A 25,458-nucleotide genomic window follows, 5' to 3' on the forward strand; every position below is an offset into this window, starting at 1 on the left:
TTAAAAAGAGTATTCTGAAAAATCCTTGCTCCAGTTGTCAAGGTTTTATGCTATGTAAAGGCTCTGAAAACCTGAATGTGATTATATTGGCTCTGCAAATATTGGGAAAATTTTGAGTTTGCCATTTGTGTAAGAAAAGCTTCAGAATATGTATGCAAATTTGGCAAATGGAGTTTGTTTTCTCTATGGTACCATGAATAAAAGACGTTTTAACAAATCACAGGTTCAGAGAAAATCTCCAGCTTTACGGTCTATTTTCTCAAATTATAAAAATGAACTTTCAATAAAAAAGTACATGGGGACAATGGGTGAATGGTTAATTTTTCAGGACTGAATTGCAGGTAGAAGAGGCAGTTTCCCCAATACCTGGAGGATTTGACTAAATGAATTTCTAGCCAAGCTATTAAGTTACAATAACTAAAAAGTGATCGTTTATCCCCTACAATGCCTTTCAAATATAAAAGAAACCCAGGCAGTGATAATTATGCAGAAAAATTTTTGTATTATATTGAAAATGATCAACAATTAATTTTCTCCCCTCTTACATTAATCAAGTATCTGTTCCAAAGAAGTGGACACTTTACCCCTATTAAATTTAGGCATAAAAAAACGCAAAATGTAACAGTAATATGTGTACCTTAATTACAGATAAAGAACCAACCTACACATTGCCATTTGCAAACAATTCCCTGCATCTACCACAGATCAACAGGATTATGCACTTTAGAATCTGAGGTAACAAGGCATTTAAAAATAACCAAGGTTTACAGCTACTGCCCTACTATCACCGACTGCATAAACATTGCAATTTAGTTGAAAATATATGGAACAGATGGGATATTTTTGCCACGGTTGAATAAGATATTATGATGCCAGAAATACAGCTGTCCCCAGGCAGTTAAACTCTTCACTGAGTTTCTTTACAATTGCTTTTGAATAGAGAATTGTTCAATGGTGTTTCAGGTCACTGTTGGGAGAAAGGAAAATTAACTGAAAAAAAATTCATTTACATTTTGCTAATGTGGGAGATGGTATTTGGAACCGTTCCTTAGAAGAAGGGGCACAGAAACCTACTTTAAAAAAATTTAAGATCTTGCCTGGCTCTTGCTGATTTGATGCACAAACACCACCAACACTTAAACGGTGCATGACTTGACAAGGTGGGAGATAAATGGGAGCTGCCATCCTCTTTCTGAGGAGTCTCTGATGTCATACTACACAAGGTTAAGCCTTAAACTCTAGTCTCCAGCTGTAGATCAGCGTCCTTATCCCTTTGCAGGATGCCTTTGCCTAGCTGCCAAGAGGGTCAAGTGGGTCCCAGCACCGGGTCTTGTCTGATCCTCGCCCCGCCCACGCCATCGGCCCCGCCCACTCGGGCTCTCAAACGCTTGGTCCGGAGTTGCCCTCTTCTAATATGGCGCCGAGGAGGCGGGTTCCCTTGTCGGCTCCCCGGGTTCCGGCGCCGTGCGTTTTGGTTCCGGAGTACTGTGTTCTACCCCCGCCTTCCTCCTCCTCCTCTCGCCGCCACCACCGCCGTCGGGTCTCGCGGCCTGGGTCGGCCAGGCTGAGCCCGCATGTACCGCGCCCTCCGGCTCTGGCTGCGGCAGGGACCCGCCCCCGACCCTGCGGCCCAGGGCCTGGCCTGGTGGAGGGCCGGCGGCCCCGGAGCTCTTTCCTAACAGCTCCGGACTGAGTCCCCACCGCCCGGCACCCTCCTGTTGCCCAGTGAGGCACTCAGGAGGGCTGGACACTGGCCGCTGTATCTCCCTTAAACCAGGTCCTTGCTCTGCAGTCTCCTCTCCCTCTAAACACGGACTGCAACATGCTTGTCGCCCGTTTTCCCCACTTTCTCTAACTCCAGAACCTTCTGAGTTAGAGAAAGTGCATCCTCCCCCGGGAGACACTCGGACCCCAGGCCACCTGGGCCTGGTTTGGTGCGTGCGGGCTCCCTCCTGATCACTCCTCTTCATTTCTACCTTCCTGTTCCCTGTTTTCACCCCGTCTTCTCCTTATTCCCCCTGACATCCCTTGGAGCTCCTAAGCAGGGGCCAGTGGGCACTCCTTGCCCCAGCATGTGAGACCCTTTAACCTGTAATGCTGTGGCTGGCCCTTGGCCCCTTCCGTGCCATGGAGAACCAGGTGCTGGTGATTCGCATCAAGATTCCAAATAGTGGCGCGGTGGACTGGACCGTGCACTCCGGGCCGCAGTTACTCTTCAGAGATGTGCTGGTGAGTGGTAATCTTAGTGTCCAAATCCCAGCCATGGGGCTCAGAGACCGGAATTAGTCAGCACCTTGGCCACTGGTGACCCGAATTGGCCTCGAATGGGGGCAGGTTACTTTTTGTTTCAACCACAGCACTGATTAATGGCGTACACTGAAACCTGGTAAATGTGCAGGGCTCTGGGTAAATAGATGAATCAGACTGAACTGCTGTCCTCAGGAAGTTCACAGCCTGGACTGGGACTTGCACACCAATGCAAGCAATTGGGATATAAAGAGCTGAGTTTAAAGGACAACTTTATTTTGTTTTCTTAAGTGCCTGGGGAATGCCCTTGTACAGGTTCCAGCCCTGTCTCTACTGAGTTCTCTGAACTTGTGACCTGCTTGGAAAAGAAAACCAGGGCAACTTTAACTTACTGTGTCTGAGCAGACTTCAGATTTCATTGATCGTAAGACATAAACTTCACTATCAATAAGAAAAAATGTATAATAACAGCTCATTTGCAGAGATGTTGAGTGTGGAGGGAAACTGTGCATCTTGAAATGATATTGCATTGTCTTGGAATACAAATAATATATTTCACATAAAATTGAAGGTTATTAATAGGTGGGCTCTTGAGACCCTGTATTCTTTTTTAAGTAGGTACTGAGTAGTGAGGTAAAAGGACTTTACTAAGATTGTGTTGCCCCTGAAGGGGAGAGTCAGTGTCAAAACTCCATCTTCCTTACCTAGTGGTATGTGCAGGTGTGTGTGCATGTGTGCGCCTGTATGTGGAGGTCAGAGGTCAACCTCGGGCATTCTTCTTAGGTATCAACCTACCTTGTATTTTGAAGCACAAGGGTCTCTCACTTTTACTGGTAGCTCTTGTATTAGGCTAGGCTGGCCGGCCAGTGAGCTCCAGGGATACACGTGGCTCTGCTTCCCCAGTGCTGGGATTATAAGCATGCTACCATGCCTGGGCACTTAACCCACTGAACCATCTCCCAAGCCCACACCACCTGGCTTTTTTACATGGGTTCTGGAGATCAAACTCAGGTCCTCATGTTTGCATGGCAAGTGCTTTAATGACAGCCATCTCCCTGGTTCTCCTTAGTTTTGCTTACTGTATTTTTTCCCACATACTGCAGCCCATGTGCACCTTTTTAGTCATTTGATACAGACAGGGTATATTGTGCCCACTTTATGTACTGAATAGTTCAGAAACAGAAATGGTAGTACCAGAAAGAATGTTGCAAGAGACAGATGTGTAGTCTAATGTACCAGCATGCTAAGGGGACTGAGTGGCAGCTTTTTGTGAGGAAGAAGATAATATGATACGATTTCTTTTAACTGCCTTGGGATGCTATAAAAATCTATAACTTCATGTGACATCTAGATGCCACTGGACCACCCAGGCTATGCAGGCTTTTGGGTACCTAGACTAGGAGTATGGATCCTGTAGTAAGCTGGCACCCTCCAGTCTTTGACACTGAATGCCACCCCTTTTCTACACCTAGAGTTCTTCACACACTCGCAGTGCACATCAGTTTCCTCTGCTGGTGAGCCCACACAGTCCTCATTATGGTCTTCAGGGTCCATCTTAATTGACCTGGCAACTGCTTCCTCTCTCACTACCCCTCCATGAGCATCCAGTACCCCAAGTATACAGAGTGACTGTCAGTTCTCCCAGGTGCTCAGGCTATGCCTCTATTTTGCCTTTTACTTTAGCTTGCTAACTCCCACCTGTCCTTTCACATCAAACTTCAGTTTTCCTCTATGTTAATGTTGGTCAGTGGCTACCTTTGTGTTCCTAACAGCTTTGAGGGTGTACTCCAGCAAAGCATACATTTGGTTGTGATTGTTTCTCTGTTCATTCCACTAGAAGGTAAACTTCTGGAGGAGACAAAAGCTCTGTTTCCAATGCTTCATAGGACCCTGAAATTTGTTTAATGATGAAGCTTAAAACTGGATGTGGGGCAGGCAAGATGGCTCAGTGTGTAAAAGTGATTTTACATACTACATAAACTACATAAGCTACATAAACCTGATGACTTGAGTTGGATCCCTGGAACCCATGATAAAGAAGAGAATCAACTTTCAAAGTTGTCTTCTCACCTTTATATGTGTGCTGTGCCATGTGCATACCCATTTTCTGTCTCTGTCTCCCCCCCCACACAAATAAAATGAAAAATGAAGCATCTTTTTTTTTAAAAAAAGAAAAACACAGGATGTATGAAATTATAATATGTGCCGATCACTGGGTTCTTTTTTTGAGACAGGTCTCATGTAGCTCAACCTGGCCTCAGATTACCTGTGTTATCAAGGATGACCTTGAGCTCCTGATCCTCTTGCCTCCACTTCTCCAGTGCTGGGATTTCAGGCATGTACTACCATACATGGTGAGCACTGGGTTTTGAGTTAAGCAGTTTGATTTTTATTGCCAGCTGTTCCACTAGCTAAATTACTCTGTGTCTATGAACCTCAGTTTCCTTATTTCTAAAACAAGGATACCTGTATCGACTTGTGAAGATTAAGCACATAGCACATGCTCTTGACGTGTTGTCACTACAGTGTAAGGGACAGGACTTGGCCCTCTGCTTCTTGAGCACCTCCAGGAGATTCCTGGTTCCTGGCTTAGTGGCCTACAGGAGCTACCACACCAAAGGCCCCACAGTAAGGCTCAGAGCCATGTGTCTGCATATTTTGCTCAGGTAAGACCAGGTAGGGCACATTTGTCAGGAAGGGCAGTAAAGCGATTACCACTGTGGATTCTATGAAGTGTCCTGGTGCTGTCTCATAGCAAGTCTGCCAAGGTGTGACCCCAGGTCCTTGTCACCTGCTCTTCCACTTCACCTTATCTCTTCCATCAAGAAAAGGCAAGCCCCCAAAGAAAGCATCTCTGACTGGGAACCTTAGACTTTAAAGCCATGTGAAACCTGGATTCCCCATTTCTTCTAATCTTCCCCATACCTCCCAGTTTTCAAATGAGGCAGAATGCACCCCAGAAGAGGAAGTGTCTTGCTAGAGCCATACATGTAGTTTTTGGTGAAACCTAAAACAGAAGTCAGAACAGGTTCTAGTGTCTGAGTCAGAGTAATTGAACATCTAAGACCACATGTCAATAGCCAAGGGCTCCAGTGGCCGCTTCGCCAAACAGCTGGGAGACAGTGCAAGTGACTCAGCCCTTCTGGACATGTCTTGTGTCTGCTATCTGCAGAGAAAAGGCAGTCTACTCCAAGGACAGAGACATTTGGGTGACCTCTGTTGTTTTTCAGCTTGCTTTCTTCTGTCTCTGCAGTCAAGGTCCCTAGTTGGAGGAACCCTGTGTAGGGTTGGGTTAGATTAGTGGGAGGAGGGAGGTAGGGAGCCTTCTCTTTCTATTTGTTTCCCATCTTGAAGCCCCAGCTCCAGCTATTATTCATTTGTAAATTTCTGTCTTAATTGAACCTGTGATTTTCTTCCTTCCTCCTGAGTGTATTAGTTACTTCTCTTGTTGCTGTGACAAGATACTGACAGAAGCAGCAAGGAAGTCATGTTTTCTTTTTTGCTCACACTTTGAGGGTGCATTTCATCATGGTGGGGAAGTCAGGAAGGAACTAGGGAAGTAGGAACACAGGAAGCAGAGATGTGTCCTGCTCAGGTCACTTCCTCCTTTTTTTTTTCAGTCTAGGATCCCAGTCTATGGAATGGTGTCACCTGCTCTTAAGATGGGTCTTCCACCCCAGTTAACCTCATATAGAAACTCTCTCACAGACATCCCCAGAGGTTTGTCTCTGAGGTGATTCTAGAGCCTGTCAGGTTGATAAGGAATATGAACCATCAGAGTGAACAAACACAATTTGCTGTTTACATCTTTCATTTGACTCTTTTTGTACTAGAAGTGCTTTACATTAAGTCGGATGTGGTGACGCATACCTTTAATCCCAGCACTGGGAGGCAGAGGCAGGCGGATCTCTGTGAGTTCAAGGCCAGCCTGGTCTTCATAGTAAGTTCCAGGACAGCTGGGGCTACAGGGAGACTCTGTCTCAAAAAAGACCGGAAAAAAAAATCAAATAGCACCAATACAAGGGGAGCTTTTTCATGTTCCTTTATAAAAAAATTTTAATTTATAAATGATTATTTTTATTTTATGTGTATGAGTGTTTCGCCTACATGTATGTAAGTGTACCCATGTCATGCAGTGCCTGTGGAGGTCAGAAGAGGGTGTCAGAACTTGTTGAACTGGAGTTAAGGGTGATTGTTAGCCACCGTGTCGGCGCTGGGAACCAGACCCAGGTCCTCTGAAAGAGTTGCCACTGCTCTGAACCACTGACCCATATCTCTAACCCTTTAAATTGTTTTGAATGTCAAAACGTCTCCTTTCTTTTTTTCCCCTTTTCAGTGTTTTTTGAGACGGGGTCTCCCTGTAGCCCCAGCTGGCCTGGAGCTCGCTATGTAGACCAGGTTGGCCTTGGACCAAATTGTAATCTTGATTAGGTCAAGGGCTGATTCTTACTTTCCTGGAGTTTACTTAGAAAGCTCCTGGCATACTATAGATACACAGTTTTATTTTTGTTCTGTTAGGTATTTGTCTGACTTATTGAGAGGATGGTAAAAGAAAAAAAGGATCAAGAAATGATCAGCATCAAGATAGGTTAAATAAGTTTTCTTTTGAAAATGTCTTTAGGTGAGGAAAAATGTTGACGGTAGGAGAAACTTGTTTCCTTTGGAAACAAGTACAAATTAAGTCCTTAAAGTATAATTGGGAATGTATATCAAGTCATTAAATGTACCTGCTTTAAAATGGCCATAGAGGGGCTGTGGAGACGGTCCTGGCACTCTGGCTGAGTGTCGGCTTCCATGCTCCGCACTAGACCGCTTGTGTGTTTCATTTTGTACTTGCTCTATGGCTTCCTGTCAAGAAACGCTTCCTCCCTGAGTATGTGTGTAGGAGAATTTCGTAACTATTTTTTTTTTTTTTACAGCTTCTTCACAAAGTTCATGTCTCATTCGCTAAGACTAGAGTCAGAGAAAACATAATCTCTTTGACTCTGATGAGTAAGGGCTATCCACGGTAGTTCTTCCCTTTGATCAGGTTTATATGCACAGATTCATTTTTCAAAAAGAATAAAGGAAAAAAAGCATGGTAGAGACATGACGATTATGCAAATTGTCACTATAGCAGAAGTGTCTAAAGAATTGCCTTTAGAGGGAAGTTCAGCCTCCACTCAGCAAAGGGCCCTGTTTGGAAGGACTATGGGCTCCCTGCTGAGAAATACTACCAGCAGGCTTTGTCAGCTGGCTGCCTGGTGCCAGTCCTGGCGCAGCCGCAGCCTGGGAGGGACATTGTAGCAGTGCTCCTGGAGAGAAATGAGGTTTGCGGGCCTTTGGAGTGGGATAGGATATGATGGAATGTCTGTTTATCCAGAACTTAAGTGTCCCCATAGACTAATTTTTGAGTGTTTTCAACTTTAGAAATTCATTTACATATTGGTATCAGATTATGATATATCTCTGTATATCAGATATAAATACCTCAGGGGCTTTTGGGGTAGCTAAATTAACTTCTATTTCAGTGTCATCAAATATGCTTCCATTGCTTAGGAATAAAGGTTGGTAAAAACTGCATTATACATAGCTGTATATCACCATCATAGAAACTTCTTTGTTGACATCTGACCACTATGAGATCATGGTACCATATTGCTCTTTACAGATCAGAAACCACATTTATCAACATCTAGAATGTGTTGGGTTCTGAGCTTGTGCTGACTACATTATTTAGTTTTTACATTGCCCCTTAAGTATCACTGGATCCATTTTGGAGAATAGTCAGAATGGGGCTCAGAGAGGATAAGTGATTATTTCTTCCAGGTTGTACGTGTAATAAGTACAGAGTAAAGACTGTAACTTAGAGTACTCTGATGCCTGAGCCCTGTTCTCTTTCCCCTGCAGCATGTTCTAGTCTCCAATACAAGAGACCGTGTGTGTGTGTGTGTGTGTAAATATACAGTAGTGTAGTAATATATGCACTGCCGGATTCAGAATAAAAGATTATCATTAATACAATATAAAGGTTTTCTAATGATGTTTCTCTTTGGAATAGAGATTTAAACCCTGGACTTGCATTGCTGGGCTAAGTGTGATTATGAGCTAATGTTTTTATAGTTTATGCCAACATTTCAAAAATCTTTCCCAGGTTCTCATATTTCCTCCAGGATTTGCCACATGTTAGCAATAAAGAAGATGGCTAATTGTGTTTCTTTATTCTTTCTTTGTTTAGGATGTGATAGGCCAGGTTCTGCCTGAAGCAACAACTACAGCATTTGAATGTAAGTCTGGCTTGTCTGCTTCTTGACTGTTTCTTTCTGCAGTGATGTTTCACATGGTTTATGGGCTACATTACTTTAGAAACTGACAAAAACAGATTATTTATGATCATCATATGGTACATTTAAATATTTATAAATTAATGCAAGTTTAATGATGATACTAAACCAAGTAATATTTTCTTATTTAATCATATCTTGGGTGCGCATATTTCTATAATATAGCTTTAATTACCAACATGACCTTTATCTGCTCTTGCTTCTCAAAATGAAACGTGTAAACTACCTGTAGGCTGATGATTATTGATGAAGAGATTTTAACCCTTTACTGCTTTAAGGCATAGTGGCTGAGCAGGGCTCTTCTGTGAGCGTTGCGTGCAATGATTCTGTTTGGTGGGGTCTGGCAGTCCCGCTGGATGATAGTAGGATGATGATAGGAGCACTTTTGCTGTGAGTCCTTCTGCTCAGCACTGAATGGCGGCTTCTGTGGACAGGGCTGCGCTGTGCTAGGAAACTGGCTTTAATGGAACCAGGTCATTGCAGGGGAGGTTGTGGTGTGAGCTTAATCAGATGCATAAGGGCTCAAGTGCTGAGAAGGGTAAAATAAGGATTTGAAGTGGGGGTCCCCTCCTCTTTTGAAAATGAGGACCACAGGCTCAGGGGGTAAAACTCTTGCTCTGCCAGTATGAGAACCTGAGTTCAAATACCCATGTAAAAGTCAGGTGTGGCGGTGCACATTTATAACCCTAGAACCCCTAGAGCAAGCTAGGTGGTGGAGAAAGGAGAATCCTTGGCCACTTGCAGGGCCAGATAGCCAGGTACACGCAGGGAACCACAAAGAAGGTGGAAGGTGAAGACCAACGTGGAAGCTGTGCTCTGGCTTTCACACGCATGCTGTGGTATGGGAACTCTCACACAGGAACATGCACATGTATATATCCACACATATACATGTCATATATGCATACATACACACATGCGTGTGCACACACACACGCACACACACGAAAATGAGGACCACTTTTCAACATAGAAATAACTGATTTTTCCACATACTAGTGTACTTTTTGTTCCTGTTTTAAAGAAGATGGTAATCAACAGAGTACAGTAGATAAGGATATACAGTTTGTGAGTCCTCTTTGGGGCACAGTTTGGTGATTATAAGATGCACGGCACCCTTGACTCAGTAGATCTCCCTTTTTGGAAGCGAGTGACCCAATAGAAATGTTGTGTGCCTTTGAAACAAGGTATTCATGATGGGATTATTTTTGATAACAAAAAAATTAGATATAATCAAAATGCCAGGTAGAGTTGGTCAATAAATTATAATATGTCCATATTCTTAAGCATTAAGAAGTATCTGAAAGGAGTGAGTTAGGACTTGATGCTACAGAGAGAGATCTGTGATTTGTTTAGTGAACAAATAATGTGTATAGTTTATAGCTTATGAAAGCTCTGTCCCCCTTCATCCTCCTCGTATGTTTATTGAGGGGCAGGATCTGCAGAGTGCTGTACTGTGCTCTACTGGAAAATGAACATGGGGCCTGGGGGATTGGAGGTAAATAAACACACTTTTTACTTTACTTTATATGTGCCCCTATTGCTTGAATATTTTTCAGTAATCATTACTTGGTTTTAAAAACTACAGTGAAGCTGGGCATGATGTTGCACACCTTGATCCTAGCACTTGGAAGACAGAGACATGTAGATCTCGGTGAGATGGAGGCCAGCCTGGTCTATATAGTGAGTTCCAGGCCATTTGGGGCTCCAGGGAGACCTGTCTCAAAAAAAAAACCCCACAAAAACCAAAAAAATAAGAAGAACCCTAAAAACTACAGTGAGTAGGACTGTTAACTAGTACTGCAGTAACCGTGGGTGGCTCTCCGTGCTGTTGAGGAGAATATATATATGTGAAGTACACAGAGCGTGGTAAGCTCTACTCAGACTTCTTGTTGCAGTAGCTGCAAGGGGTCTCTGGAGCAGTTTGACAGCGAGTTGAGTTCTTTCTGTTGCCAGATGCCATGCTGAGAGCCTTCTGTGGGTTAGCTTATTTTCCTTAACTTTCACAAGATCCCTACGCAGTGCTTTGCAGGACTGTTAGTGCTGTTTTAGCCAAGGAAAGACTGTCTCCTTTAAGGATATCTCTGAGTAACACGCTCACATACACGTGTAAGTGGAATTTCTGGAGTAGATTCTAGAGGATATTTCCTCAACCACTGCTGGGTTTGTTCGAGAGTTATCATGTGTTCTTTTTTCTCATAAGCATGGCAGAAAGCAGCTTACTTTGTATTTACTCTGTGTGTGTGTGTGTGTGTGTGTGTGTGTGTGTGTGTACACACACACATGTCCTCACGTGTGTGGAAGTTAATGGACAATTTTCAGGAGTTGGTTGTCTGCTCCCGCTGTGGGTTCCAAGGATTAAACTCAGTTGTCAGGCTTGCTCTGCAAGCATTTTTGCCTGCTGAGCTGCCTTGCTAGCCTAACTTGGTGCTTTCTACTCCTTGTCCTGTGTCTGCCCCACTAGCTTCCGGAATTAGCATTCATAGTCATAGTACTAATTGTTTTAACTGTCATTTATTGGTGGCTTGTTCTGAGCCAGCCAATGTACTAGATGCTTTCCGTGGATTGTTGCTAGGGCTTAATAATCTTCACAACGACTCTGTGAAGTAGGAAAATTAGACTTGTGAGGAAACTGGAAGTCACAGACATGAAATGTTTGCTGAAAGTGATTTCTCAGAAAAGGTGGAATCCAGACTTAAGCATACATGCTCCTTATAAGAACATCAAAAACCCATGAAGCATAAATAGAGAAACTATTAAAATTTTGAAGTTTATGTTGTTTGACATCATGGTCTTCCTTTTTCCCCAGCAAGTGAAGCGATTGCTTGTCCATCTATGTGCCAGCCAGTTTTGTCTATTTTGGTGTTTATACAAAGCTTCTTTCCCATCTCCTCCTCCTCCTTCTTATCCCCCTCTCTCTGCCCCTCCCCATTCCTCCTCTCCTTAAGCCTCAACCTCCCAAGTGTTGGGACTGCAGGTATTTACCTCAGCACCCAACTGTGAACCAGTTTTAGATGAAAAACAATAAAAACCAACATACACACACAGATAAAAATAATGACAGCCCTTAGTCATATGTGGTTGGATTATCACAACCCTTGGGTGGCTTTATTTTCTGAACTGGAAATTGGGACCACTACATGGAACCATTATATAAGAAATAGTTAAGGTTTAGTTTGGATATTATTTTTCTAGGAAGTTTAAGATATTTCAGTGATTTGTGGGCGAGTAACCCTCAAATAAATAAATCTTTATTAAAGAAACATTTATGATAGCCAGGTGTGGTGGCACACGTCTTTAATTCCAGCACTCAGGAGGCAGAGACAGGTAGATCTCTGTGAGCTCAGGCCATCCTGTTCTTCATGGTGAGTTCTAGGCCTGCTAGGGCTACAGGTAGACCCTGTCTCAAAAAGACCAAAAAAGAAAAGAGAGAATCGAGAGAATGGGAAGCAGGAAAGGTCAGTGATGTGACAGAGTGCCCAGTGCTGTCTCTATGGTGGAAGCCTGCAGTTCCAGGTGGGCCTGTCTCTTCAGATGCTCCTTTCTCAGAGTGGGAACTGTCTAGTAGCCTCCTGGTTGCCTTTTCCTCTCTGCAAGAGTTTCAGTTCTTTCCTGTGAGGCACCTGCTTTATTTTTCTTAGCACTAGCTTTAGAGCCTTGGGGAACATGCTTGCTGAACAAAATCAATGTCACAAGTGTCCATATTCAAATGAAAATTGTAAAATATACAAAACTACAGCTAAATGAATAATCCTCCCCTCTTTGGGGATTATCTGTGTTATTACCTGGGCCTTGGATATAACTGGTGGTGGACAATTTGACCCCAGATTCAATGCCCACACTTACTGTCAGGAGATGGTAGAGGGTCTATGGTTGCTGTGTTTTTCTTGCCTTTGTAGGTCCTTCTTCCACACTAGCACAGATGAAAGTCTTATTTATTTTACTTTTTTCTTTTTAACATTTATTTATTGTGTGCATGTGTGTGCAGCATGTATGTACATGTGCTGTGGCATACATGTGGAGGTCATAGTATAACTTTCAGGAGTTAATTCATTCCTTTTACTCTGTGGGTTCCAGGGAATCAAACTCAGGTCATTAAGCTTGGTACAACTCATTGGCATGAAAGTATTTAAAAATATATTTATTTTTTAAATTACCTATATGCATGTGGGTCTGTGTGTGGATCTGTGCATGTGAGTTCTGGTGCTCTTGGAGGCTAGAAGCTTCGAGATCCCTCTAGAATTACATGTGATTGTGAGCCACATGACTTAAGTGCTAGGAATTGAACTCAGGTCCTCCATGAGAGCAATATGCTCTCTTAATTGCTGAGCCATCTCTCAGCCACTCCCCCCCCCCCAGAGTGCTTCTTTAAAAAACTATTTTATCAAAAAATGTTTTATTTTATGTATAGGAGTGTTTTGCCTGGCATACATGTAAGTGCACTGGTGTCATGCAGTGTCCTCAGAGGCCAGAAGAGGGAGTTGGATCCCCTGAAACTGGAGTTTGGGATGGTTGTTAGCCACCATATGTATGATGGGAATTGAACTCAGGTCCTCTGCAAGAGCAGCCAGTTCACTTAACTGCTGAACCATTATTTCTAGCAACCTCCTTCCCCCACCCCCTGCCCCACATACCCCTAAAGTACTTCTTAATACCTAGTGTTTGATTTTCTTTGTTTTTATTGAAAAGGTATCTCCTAGAAAATTTAAGTAGCATTAAAAACAAAGCAAAAGGTAAAAGCCCTCTTTTTCTCAAATCATTGTTAGTAATTTCTTCAGTGTCTTTAACCTCACCTATTAGCTTGTCTTAGACCTATTTCCAACATCAGTGTGCACATATCAGTCTTTTGGCTGCAGCTTAATTTATTTAGTCTACTTGATGGACATTTAATTTGTTACGAGCATTTTTAGAATCAGGAAAATGCAGAAGTCAACAGCAGTGACTTGCATCTTTGCACTTTGTGGAAGTGTGATTGTAAGATAAATTCTGAGGAGTTGGAATTATTGGGACAAAGAGAACCTTTAAATTTCACTCCCTGTTACGTTTGCTTTCCAAAGGTAGAACCAGTTTGCAACCCCACCACTCTTGTGAGAAAGCCTGTTTCTCTCCGCCTTCACCAACTCTAGGTATTAAAAGATTTTTTGTCGATGTTGATTTGATTGGTGAAAAAAATTGTTACGTTACTCTTTTATATTTCTTCATAAGTGTTTCTTTTAATTTGTATTTCATGTCTGTGAATTCTGTTTTTGTCACTTTTTTTCATGCTTTTGTTAGGTTGTCTTTTTCAGTTGATTTAAGAGCTTTCTAATTAAGAAAATTGGCCCCTTGTCTTACGTTGCAAATAATTTTGTCTAGTTTATTGTTCTTTTCAGCTTTGTTCCTTTTATTCCCTTTTTTCATAGAGGCTTAAAGTTTTACCCTGGCAAACATCATGTTTTTCTTTCTGACTTCTGGGCTTGTCATGCTTAGAAAGGTCTTCCCACATTCCAGGGTTCTGAGGAGACATTCATCTGTGTTCCTTTTTTTTTTTCTTTCTGATTTAACACATTATTAAATAGGTATATTTGTGTATTTGATCATTTTTTTAAAATAAAAAGCATGAGCATGCTTTTTTATTTATAGAGATTACAAGATGTTTTTTTGTTGTTTTGTTTCTTAAAGTTTGTACCATCTTTAGTGTATTTTGGTAAAAGAAATCAGATGGGATAAGATAGTTAACTCTATGCCAGTTGTTGAATAATTTGTCTTACCCCAGTTGTGAGAACCCTTCTGAGATGAGGTACAATTCTATAATCATAAAAAGTCCTGTGTGTTCCATGTGTGGCACTTATGGATGCTGGGGGAGCCTGACACTCAGGAAGGCCCAGAGTTCCCTGCTAGTTTTCACAGTTTCATTTACGGATTAATAAGTGTGTGGACATACCAGGTGATAAACATCAACTGTGCCCACAAATGCATTCCTTGTGCATATCTGTTATGTGTACCCTCCTCCCTGGATTTTTCTTTTAGACCAGTAACTATTGTAAAGTGCCATTGGACTGGTGTTGCTAGACAGCAGAGTCTCACAGGTGACTTAAAAAATGTGCTTGAAGTTTAGCTAGACAGATGGCTCCCTTCTGCCTAAGTATAGAGTGTGTTTTTACCTTTTGCATGACACTGACTTCACATATTCAGGCCTGTAGCCTTCATGAGTATCTTTATACTTGTCAAACTATGTATCTGAGTTTGCCTGGAAAACATGGTTATAAGATACATGTTTATTTTGTGGCTTTCTTCAGCTCTATTTTAGAAGAAATTTTTAGTGTGTGTGTGTGTGTGTGTGTGTGTGTGTGTGTGTGTGTGTGTCACATGTGTGCAGGCATCCTTGGAGGCCAGAAGAGAAGAGGGTGTTGGATCCCCTGGAGGAGGCATTAACAGGTGGTTGTCAGTGGCAAGACCTGAGCTAGGAACTGAACCCAGCACATGCTCTTAACCACCAAGCCATCTCTCTAGCCCCAACTGTTTCTATATTAACTACCCATTGAATGGAATCTTTTCAGTTGTTTTATAAGTTTTTTGAAATTGTTTTGGGTGGGAATCTTTAAATCAACACATCTTATTTTTAAATTGGGCACAGTATGAGCTATGGAAGGAAGACTTCAATTACAAAAGTTGTATTTTCAGAGTCTAGAAAACACTAACTAGTGTTGGAGTGTATAGCACTGACAGTCATAGTGAATAGTGGGGTTGGAGCCCATTTTTGCTTCATAGAAAATTCAAGTCCTGAGATACTTAGAAGAAATGAAGTTTCATTTTCTCAAATTGTAGATATGAAAGACAAGCCATTATTTATAAGCAAACTTGGTAGAGTAATGAAAAATTGTAACTCGTAATAAATCTACATTGAGCCTGAAAAATACTTAAGATGTAAGAGGTAATTATGAACCTAGAAATTTGAGGAAATTTGAAGAAAGCTTTAATTCATTGTAATTTTGGTTTAAAATATCACTGATTTAAAAAGTTCAGACTCTTTTTAGTCTTGGGGGCTGGAGAGATGGCTCAGCAGTTTGAAGCACTGGCTGGTCTTGCAGAGGACCTAAGTTCAATTTCTAGCACCCCCATGGCAACTAACAACCATCATAATTCCTATTCCAGGGAGTCCAACACCCTCTTCTGACCTCCATGGCATTGCACAACACAGGTGCACTTGACATACATGTAAGCAATATACTCATACACATAAAATAAAAATAATAAAATATTACAAAAAGTCCAGATCCTTTTTAGCCTTATAACTAATATTAATGTGCATGAGAATAAAGAAATCTTTAATCAAGCAGTGGACCAGTTATTTGAGGTCAGTGAACTGTGATGCTCATTTTTGAACCCCTAGGAACCCTACAGTAGTAGCACCTGGCATGTAGTAGACTTAAAGGTGTTTTTCTGGAATGCTTGGATGATTGAAGAAGTGAAATAATACCAACAAGCCTTCTGTATCTCGTTTACTGGCAAACCCATCCACTCTGTTTTCAAAGTAGACCCAGCATGTGATCTGTTCTCCAAACTTCAGCTTGCTAGGTGTAGTGATACATACCTGTAGTCCCAACAGTTCAGCAGGCTGAGGTGGAAAGATTGCTTAATTTCAAAGTTTGAGCCAGCCTGGGCACATAGGGAAACCCTAGCTCTTGAAAACAACCCAAAGGAATGAACCTAGAACAACCTGTTGAGGCCACCATCATCTCTCCCCTGGGCTTGTTGAGGCCACCATCATCTCTCCCCTGGGCTTGTTGAGGCCACCATCATCTCTCCCCTGGGCTTATTGAGGCCACCATCATCTCTCCCCTGGACAGTTGCCTGTATTTCCCTGTTCCCACCTCTGCCTCCATATAACCTCTTCTCTACCCAGCAGCCAGAGTGATCCTCTTAGAAGCTGAGATCTTAACATTCAGAAAGCTCTGTGACTTCCAGCTCATGGGCTTGTTGAGGCCACCATCATCTCTCCCCTGGGCTTGTTGAGGCCACTATCATCTCTCCCCTGGGCTTATTGAGGCCACCATCATCTCTCCCCTGGACAGTTGCCTGTATTTCCCTGTTCCCACCTCTGCCTCCATATAACCTCTTCTCTACCCAGCAGCCAGAGTGATCCTCTTAGAAGCTGAGATCTTAACATTCAGAAAGCTCTGTGACTTCCAGCCCATTCAAGAGTAAATGCCAACTCTTTAAAACCCCCCAAATCACTGTGTTATGACACTGGCCCCAACCCTGTCCCAGCCATCACTTCTCTGAACTCCCTTCCCCACTTTTCACTTTGCTCTAGCCACTCTGGCTTCCTCTAGAGCAAGGGGGGTGGGGCAGGGTTTCTTCCCCTGTCGTCACTGTTCCTTCTCATATCCTACATGTGGTCTGTGGCAGGGGCTCTGTTTGCTTCATTTTTCTTTTCCACTGTTATTGTCCCTGTCCCAGGTGTAATACCTGCCACACAGTAAGCACTCTGACTTGCAAGGAAAAGAAAACAAAGAAACAGAAGCTTTTAGAAGGAGGGAGGCTAGGAGCTCAGGGATGGTTCATAGCCATGAAGATGTGACCATAGAAATGATGACTTGTCATCCTGCCCAGATCAGACCCCATCCGTGAGAACCGCACTGAACCTGACATCCTTCCTGGTAATTTCCTGCTGATGTCTTTCTAACCTTTACAATTACATTTTCATTTCTTTCCTGTGGCCTGGGAAAAATGCCTTTGCTGCAGTTCTAATTGACTCCCACCTGGCACAGAAGGAATGTGACAAATGACACATAATGTATTGCCTTAACTTTCTGTTGCTCTTTGCAGAAGCTGGATTGCTGAGCGCCCTCTTGAGCCCCTGTCACCGCAGTGGGTGCTACGTGCTGAGGGCGTCCAAATGCCTACTATTTACACACCAGGCCATTCTGGCCACCCCCCACCTGAGGCTGCCGTTCCTCTCTCAGGCCTTTATGTTCTTCCTCTAGATTTCTCTTTCAGATTGCATATCGCTTCAGATAAAATCACGAACAACATATGGCCTGTTAGGATTTGCTTTTCCTAAACTCTGCCATTTTCTGTATTTGTGACACACTGCAGATTTTGTGAAGATCGCTTCATAATATTTGTTTACCATCTGCTGCACTCTATTTGGTGTCTTGCTAGGATTTTTGCCTCCATTTTAAGTGACATTAACAAAATCCAGCCAGTACATAGACTTTCTGGTTCTACTTTTGCTTCCCTAATGTGTTGGAAAATCATATTACTGTGCTCCAGGCAACTAGAGAAGGCAGGATGCTCATCGTGAGCCAGTGTGTCAGCTCCACCCCCCACCCTTCTTGGTTATATCCAGTAATGCTCTTTTGGTCAGATGGCAAAGAACCTCCACGTAGAAGACACAAAGACTTCAGATTATTTTTCTGCCTTCCGCCCGGTCTCACTTCCTTCTGTTGTTCTTCATCAGCCTGTTTATACTTTGGAACTCTTTGTTCCCTTCTAGTAAGTTTTTATGATTTATTGTTCCAGCAAGGATAAATTTTAAAGAGCTCAACCAGTTTAAAAGCAAATGGCTGGCGTGTTTGCTGGGTGAGCTGTTTGTGTAGGTTCAGCTTTAAAAAAATATATTTTATTTATTATTTTTATTTTATGTGTATGAGTGTATTACCTGCACATACGTAGGTACACCCATATTGTGCAATGCCTGCGGAGATCAGAAGAGGGCATTGGATCCCCTGGAACTGGAGTTATGGACGGTTGTTAGCCACCATGTGGATGCTGGAAATTGAACCCCCGTCTTCTGCAAGAGCAGCCAGTGCTCTTAATCACTGAGCCATCTCTCTAGCCCTAGGTCTAGCTTTTCATGTAGAAAAAAATTTCAGCTCTCATGTTAAATGCTGAGGTGAGTGGTTTGCTCTTGAGTGACCTTCAAGGGGTCAGGGACAGGTTCAGTTTTGCTTTTTGACCAGTACCACCAGTATTCTCATGAGTGTATTTTTCCAACTTAATCTCTTTGATGAGAGCAGGGAGTTTTATTCTTCATTAAAGCAAATAAGCACAGACACTAAAGAATAAAGCAGTCCCCTGAGCAAATCAAGATGTCCATCAAATTGGGTCTCCACTTAGACTGTGTTGGTCACCTGTCACATAGCCTGATTTTATCCCCAGGTTTAATTGGAATGTTCCTTTCAAAGGATCTGAAATCTTAGAGTCAGACCCCATGTTATGGGATAGTCCCAACACTTCGCCACTAGGTTTGCATTAAAACCTTTCTGTCTGTTTAGAGCAAGTGCTTTGGTGTGGTTTCTAGCTGTTTTGCACAGAACTGCTCTGCAAGGATTTTTATTCTGTCAACTGGCTTCCCTTGGGTTTACCTCCCCACCCGTGAAAAGAATCCCTCAAGATTATGGAGAAATCTAGAATTCCAGAATATTTTGTTTTAAATAGTCTAAATTACTCAAGGCTGGTTTTGAGAATGAAAAGATTTCTTCCTCCCTCACTCTATTCCCTGCCTACCCCAACTTCTCTCTCCCTCCATTTTTTTCTTATCTAGAGAGATTGTGATTTAAATGATATGTATGGAATTTATGCCCTTTTCTTCAGAAATTATAAAAAGGCTTTTATCTGTTTTCCTGAACTCTGAGCACTTCCCTATTTTATTTAAAGAATAATTAAGGTCATGTTTATATTGAAATTTGACCATAAGTAGTCCCTTAGCAACCATCTGCATAGCTAGGTCTGGTGCAGAGATGAGATTTGCAAAAAGCTCCTTCCTTCAAATTGGACAGAATTTGACCTAGTTTTATTTATTTATTTATTTATTTATTTATTTATTTATTTAATTGTATATGTGGGTCGGGGGCACATGTATTTGTGTGAGCATGCCCCTGGAGGTCGGAGATTGACTTTGGATATATTCCTCAGTTGCTTTCCACCTTATTCTTTGAGTCAGGGTCCTTTACTGAATTTGGAGCTTGCTGCTTTGGCTAGACTGGCTGGCCAGCAAGCCCTAGGGACCCTCCCTAGCCCTGGAATTATAGGTTTGTCCAGCTTTTCACACAGGTGCTGGAATCTAAATGTAGGTCCTTGTGTTTGTGGTGCAGCAAGCACTTTACCATCTGAGACATCTCTCCAGGCCTCCTTGACCTGATTTTAAAGCAGAAATATGAAGTGCTTTCATGCATGGTAGTATATAGCATTATGCGCTTTGATTCTATATCTGTTTTTTTCCTCTTTGTCTCTTGGATTTTTAATAAAACTTCCAACTTAGCTTTGAGTATGTTAGTTTCTAAAACCTGCATAGAAACTCCTTTCTTCTGTTTCTGCTAGCATGGCATTTCTCTCTCAGTTTGGCCTTAGAAAGTCTATGTAGGACCAAAGACAGAAAGACAAGGTACTAGGTTGCAGGAGTACAGGGATGTGCTTTCTTGATTACCAGTGTGGGTCCTTATTCAGTGAACAGGCAGCGCTTAGCAGTCGAATTTCAGTAGGGGTTCTTGACAGCTCCTGACTGTTTAGCAAGCGTGATTTGGAGATATTAATTCAGTAGGGTTGGGGAACTCTGCAGAGTGAGGCTTTGGAAAGAAGACACATGGAGAGCTGTTGGCTCAGTCGATGAGTGTGAGTGAACCCGAGGGAAACACTGGTTTTTCTGTTGCTGTCAGATTGCTATTGGCTACTGGGAAAGAAAAGGAATGGGTAGCATTGTGTTTGGCAATTGGCTGATCAGGAAAAAACATAGACTCCTCCTGTGGCCCCATGATCTGGTCACCAAGCAGAGGGAAAGGAGGGCAAGCCTGCTGATGTGTGGTAAGAGCACAATGGATGCATTTAATCAAACCAGTAAGTATATTCCTAAGAGTGAACGAAAATATAATACCAATTGTTCAGCAAATGCTGTGGTGCTGAGCATAGCAAGGACTGGCCCCTTCCAAGTTGTCACTTTGAAAGGCTGTGTACACTGGTTCAAAAGTTTTAGGCAGTCTTTTCTTTCAACTGTGCATTTAAAGCTACCACATCAGCTATTAAATGCTCCTACTGTTTTTAAAAATCACATATATCTGTCTATCATGTGTGTATTTTTATGTACATGTGTGTGGATATGTGTGCCATGGTATATGTGTAAGTTAGAGGACAACTTGTAGGAGTTGGTTCTTTCCTATTGTGGGTTCTGGAGATGGATCTCAGGTCCTCAGTCTTGGCAGCAAGTGCTTTTATCCACTGAGCCATCTCACCAGCCCAAATGTTCCTCTGCTTGGCAAATGTTTATCTTCAGAAGGGTAAAGTATCTAAATATTTAGAAATAGCCAGAAGTCATTCTGAGTCCAATCTGGGAGAGGATGTAAGTTGGGGATCAGGCCAACAATTCTATTTTGGGTTAAAAGTGAGATCTGATAGTTCCCTGTGGCCTATCTTTAGGTTCTTAAAAGCAATTTTTGAAAATATATTTCAAAACTAAGAGAATTACTCAAATAAGCAGGTTGTTTCTAGATGTGGCCTCTTTGATACTCAAATGTGTACATTTCTAGTTATGAGTTTTGTAAAGTCTTATTATCTTCAAGTAAGGCTATTAGTTCCAGGACAGCTAGGGCTACAGGAAGACCCTGTCTCAAAAAGACCAAAAAAGAAAAAAAAAAGCATGGCTCACCATTTGAAGCTTTCAAGGTCAGAGTGCCCAATAAAAGTGAAACTTCCCAGAGAGCTCTGCTAGATAGGATGACTGATGGGAAAGTGCGAGGCAAGATGGAGCTACTCTGCAGGCTAACCCTGTAGGAGGCCCCAATCTTCTTCTAGAAAGAAGAAATAGTCATGATATCCACATTGTAGGATTGTGGCAAGGTTCTTCAGATGGTATTTCATATAAAGCACAAATCAAAACACCTTGTGTGTGATAGTGTTTGGTGAACATGAGCACATGAGCCATTTTCATCTGCTACAATGATGTGATGGAGTGTCTGGGAGAGAGGCCAGATGAAGACATTGGAGGACAGGGTACCAGCTGAGAATTAAGACTGTACTGATAGAACAAGATGGCCTGTCTGTGCTTTTAAACATTCTTCCAAAAACCTCTCATCATTCTCCAGGTACAGGTCTAGAATGACTTGAGAAATGTTTTGATTTTTTGGCTTTCTTTTAAAAGAAAATTTTAGTTCTTTCTTGAGGTTCTGATTATATTAAAACAACAACAACTCAAAGAAACTATCTCTCCAAATTCCCTCAAGATCTTCCACTGAGAATTTATTTGGCTATCAGAAAACCAGTTGGATATATAAAAATCCAGTTATATGATGTTTCTGCTGAGCAGGTTTTTTGTACATTAAGAAAATGCAGGAACTGGAAAGATTTCTCAGTGGTTAAGAACACTAACTGCTCTTACAGAGGACCTGGGTTCAGTTCCCAGCACCTACATGGTGGCTCCCAATCATCCTGTAACTCCAGCTCCAAGGGGGATCTGATTCCTGCTTCTGCCCTCCACAGGCAACTGTACTCATGCACAGACTTCTACACACAAATGTGCACATACACACACACACACACAGATAAAAATTTTAAACAAGAATGTAAATCTTACCACTTCCATTGTATTCATTTTTAAACAGATGAAGATGAAGATGGTGATAGAATCACAGTGAGAAGTGACGAAGAAATGAAGGCAATGCTGTCTTATGTAAGTGTGTTACATGTGAGGGCCGTTTTAGTTTTTTAAATTAATGAGTTAATTAATTTGGGGGTGTGGTACATCCATACCAGGGTGCACATGTAGAGATCAGAGGGCATCTTGCAGGATTTGGTTCTTTCCTTCCACCTTGTGGGTGACAGGAATCCAATCAGGTTGTCTGGCTTAACAGCAAGCTCCCATCCCCAGTGAACCATCTTGCCAGCCCAGCCAATGGGGTGACTTGTTTGTTTTGTTTTATTTGTGGGGCTTTTTGTAGCCCCCGTTGACCTGGAACTCTCTATGTAGACCAGGTTGGCCTCAATCTCACAGAGATCTGCCTGCTTCTGCCTCCCAAGTGCTGAGATTGAAGGCCTGTGTCACCAGGCCTTGGCTACAAGGACTGTTTTTAAAGATTGTTAATGTAGATGCTGTTTCTCGGGCATAGTGAAGCTATGTAAGTAAATCACAGTTGCCGTAACATTTTTCTGTATAATAGATAAGGTTTTCGAAGATTTCCTTATGTGAAAGTTAAGGGCATTATTTTCAAAAGACACTTACTGATCATATCATGAACATTAGGAATAATGCATCTTAATGACTTTTGCATTAGGTATGGTGCAGACTAAATGGACTATCAATTTCTTGTATTTTTTATGCAGTACTTAAAGTAACGGCTCATTAAAAATGAACCCCTGGGCTCTAAAAAATTTTTCAAAATCTACTTTTGACTGGAGATCTCTTTCACCCTTCCAAACTATAGTTATAATGTGGCTGTAGGCTTAATACAGATGTAGAAGATACATTCTTGGCTATTTTATGTACTGCCCAGCCTCTTACTTGTACCCAAAAATGAACTGCAAAGTGATTTGAATCTGTCTTGGACTGACTTTTCTTTTGTTCTCAAATGTCAGTGAAAATTTGCATTAACATTTATCTGGGATAAAAATAGATAAGAGGAAGAGTACAATTCTAAAGCTCCAGTGCTAAGCTTAAAAAAGTCAGCAGTGTAAAACACAGCTTCCCCAAGTCCCCATTTGAGCTTTCCCGTCCACGCTTTTTTGTTTTTTTCTTTTTTTAAATTTTATCTGAGTTTGTAATCTGTTTGGAAAACCATTTCTTGTGGTCTGGTAGGAAGAGCATTGCACTAGAAGTGGAAAACCACAGCTCTGCTTTGGGTTCCTAGCCTGAGGCAGATCACTTAACCTTTCAGAGCTGCAGTTGCCTCATCTGTCAATGGGGGATAATAATACGTGTCCTTTCCACTGCACAGGGTCATTGTAATGATCAAATAGGATAATAGATGTGAAGGCTCTTTGGAAAGTTGAATATTCTATACAAATGCAAAGTGATATTATGGTGGAAATGATGGAATGGATCAGATTGAATCCTTTTTCTCATCTCTAAGACTCTAATCATAGCCAACAGTGAGGTTGTAAGTTTTTGATAAACTTCAACCAGGTTATTGTTTCATTATAATGAAAACTGTAAACTATCTGTGTGGGTTTCAGCCAATAGTTTTAATTTAGGGTAGGAGGAAGGAGAACAAGAAGGATGGCATGATTAGCAGAGCATTGCATTCCAACCAGCACAGAGTAGGAAAAGTCAATTTCCCATTGACTTCCCATTAACTTATGTGGGAGTCTTTGTGTACTGAGAATTTAGAGCTGAGCTCATCAGCACTTGGAAGGCAGAGCAGGATTGTCTTTGGAAAGGCCCAGCACTTGTATTGATGGATTGGCTAACTCTCCTGAGAATGTGACATGTTATTTTTAGAGAACACGTGCCACAGATGGGTTCTAGTTTTTCTCACATACACCCATGGCAGAGAGCTGACATCAATGGCCTTTCACTATGTAGTCAGCTATCCACACTTAAGAGGTGTGTGTTTCTCAGAGCATTACACCTTTGGAGAAATAGTGCTGAGTGTGATCCTAGTGTTAATGCTAATCACTTGTATTTCTGATTGCATGCTGTGTAACTCAATGCACAAAATACTTTTTAATGAAAAAAACCTTGTATTTTGACTAGCTTATACATGTCTCCCTTTCTCTCTGTATATGTCTGTGTCTATCTGTATGAATGGTAAGCATGCATATATGTGTGTATGTGCACATTCATGTGAGTGCAGGTGTGCACTTGGGAGGCAGATACAGGCAGATCTCTGTAAGATTGAGACCAGCCTAGTGTACATAGTGAGTTCCAGGCCAGCTGGGGACTTGTCTCCAAAACAGAAAGAAATGAAATAAATCCCCCAAACCAAACACACACATACACACAAACACACACAAAACAGAATTTAAGTTCAGCCTTACTTCCCATGCCAAATCCCATACCCATTCACAGTGTGTACCCAGCCCACCATCCTACTGGGAACTTTATGTAAAGACCATTATTAAATCCAGAATGATTTTTGTTTATATAGTATCTTAGTTGTGGTATCAGTACCTATACATTGCATATAATTTATACTTATTTTTCAAATGCAGTGTTTATTTTTTGTGGTAGACAAATACTAGTCATGATTACATAATCTGTATAACATGCCTGTAAGCTTAGTAGTTCCTGAGGTTTCTTGAGTGGTACCTTTTAGTCTGAAAACAGCACAGATAAATATGTTGGCCACCATTTTGGTCTGTCTTGGTTCTTATGGTTAGAAATTCCTTTGGTGTCCAGTTTTATAGAGAATCTTTCGGACCTAACTTCGCAATAGATTGTGGTTGATAGTCCTCATAATTACGAACCTCCTATTAGACTTTTGCAATATATTTTTTTGAAGTTTTAGGGCAATTTTATTAGAATTTTAAGGAAAAATCCTCAGAGCAGGTGAGCTGGTCATCTTGGCAGCTGCCTTGAGGAGGAGAATGGTGGGAAGAAGGAAAGAAAGCCGTGGAGCCATGCAGGTTTACAGCCTGCATGGGGGTCAGGCATGTGACTGACTGGCAGCCACATGGCTGGGAGAAGGAAGCTTTAGAGAAAAAGTAAAGAAATACAAGATGCTAGGGCAGCCCAAAGCATTAAAAAACTTCAATTGGACTCTGGAAAATAATTGTTGTGGAGGCATCAGGGAGGATACCAACAGAGGACTACGTTTTTATTGTAAGAACAAGGTTTTCATATGGAATTCAATAAATGTGTGGTCACTTTAGTGTTTCTTTAAAAGACATGAACAAGGCAAAAGTAGAGGCATTCTTACCATTATTAATCCCTTAGTCCTTCTTTTTCACTGATTACAGAGATTAAGTGAATAGATAA

The 25,458-nt window shown here is 41.8% G+C and overlaps 1 protein-coding gene and 1 long non-coding RNA gene across 10 annotated transcripts in view; one reads left to right on the top strand and one right to left on the bottom strand.

Moving 5' to 3' along the window:
• LOC115070921 overlaps positions 1 to 2,218 on the bottom strand; it is a 5,078-nt gene extending 2,860 nt beyond the window's left edge. The window contains exon 1 of the long non-coding RNA XR_003850029.1: positions 2,090 to 2,218. This is a non-coding gene — a long non-coding RNA (uncharacterized LOC115070921). The remainder of the gene's footprint in view (positions 1 to 2,089) is intronic.
• Map2k5 (mitogen-activated protein kinase kinase 5) overlaps positions 1,474 to 25,458 on the top strand; it is a 277,836-nt gene continuing 253,851 nt past the window's right edge. For 8 of the 9 annotated variants that reach the window (XM_029565020.1, XM_008836356.3, XM_029565021.1 and 5 more), the window contains exons 1-3: positions 2,056 to 2,229; positions 8,465 to 8,513; positions 22,148 to 22,215. In XM_029565020.1, coding sequence (XP_029420880.1) covers positions 2,095 to 2,229; positions 8,465 to 8,513; positions 22,148 to 22,215 — 252 coding nt within the window. In that variant the 5' untranslated portion in view covers positions 2,056 to 2,094. Of the gene's footprint in view, positions 2,230 to 8,464; positions 8,514 to 22,147; positions 22,216 to 25,458 lie in introns of all 9 variants that reach the window. The other variant, XM_008836355.2, reaches the window with a different exon arrangement.

The sequence above is a fragment of the Nannospalax galili genome, unplaced genomic scaffold (genome assembly GCF_000622305.1).
Source record: "Nannospalax galili isolate Female #2095 unplaced genomic scaffold, S.galili_v1.0 scaffold54, whole genome shotgun sequence".
NCBI classification, from domain to species: domain Eukaryota; kingdom Metazoa; phylum Chordata; class Mammalia; order Rodentia; family Spalacidae; genus Nannospalax; species Nannospalax galili.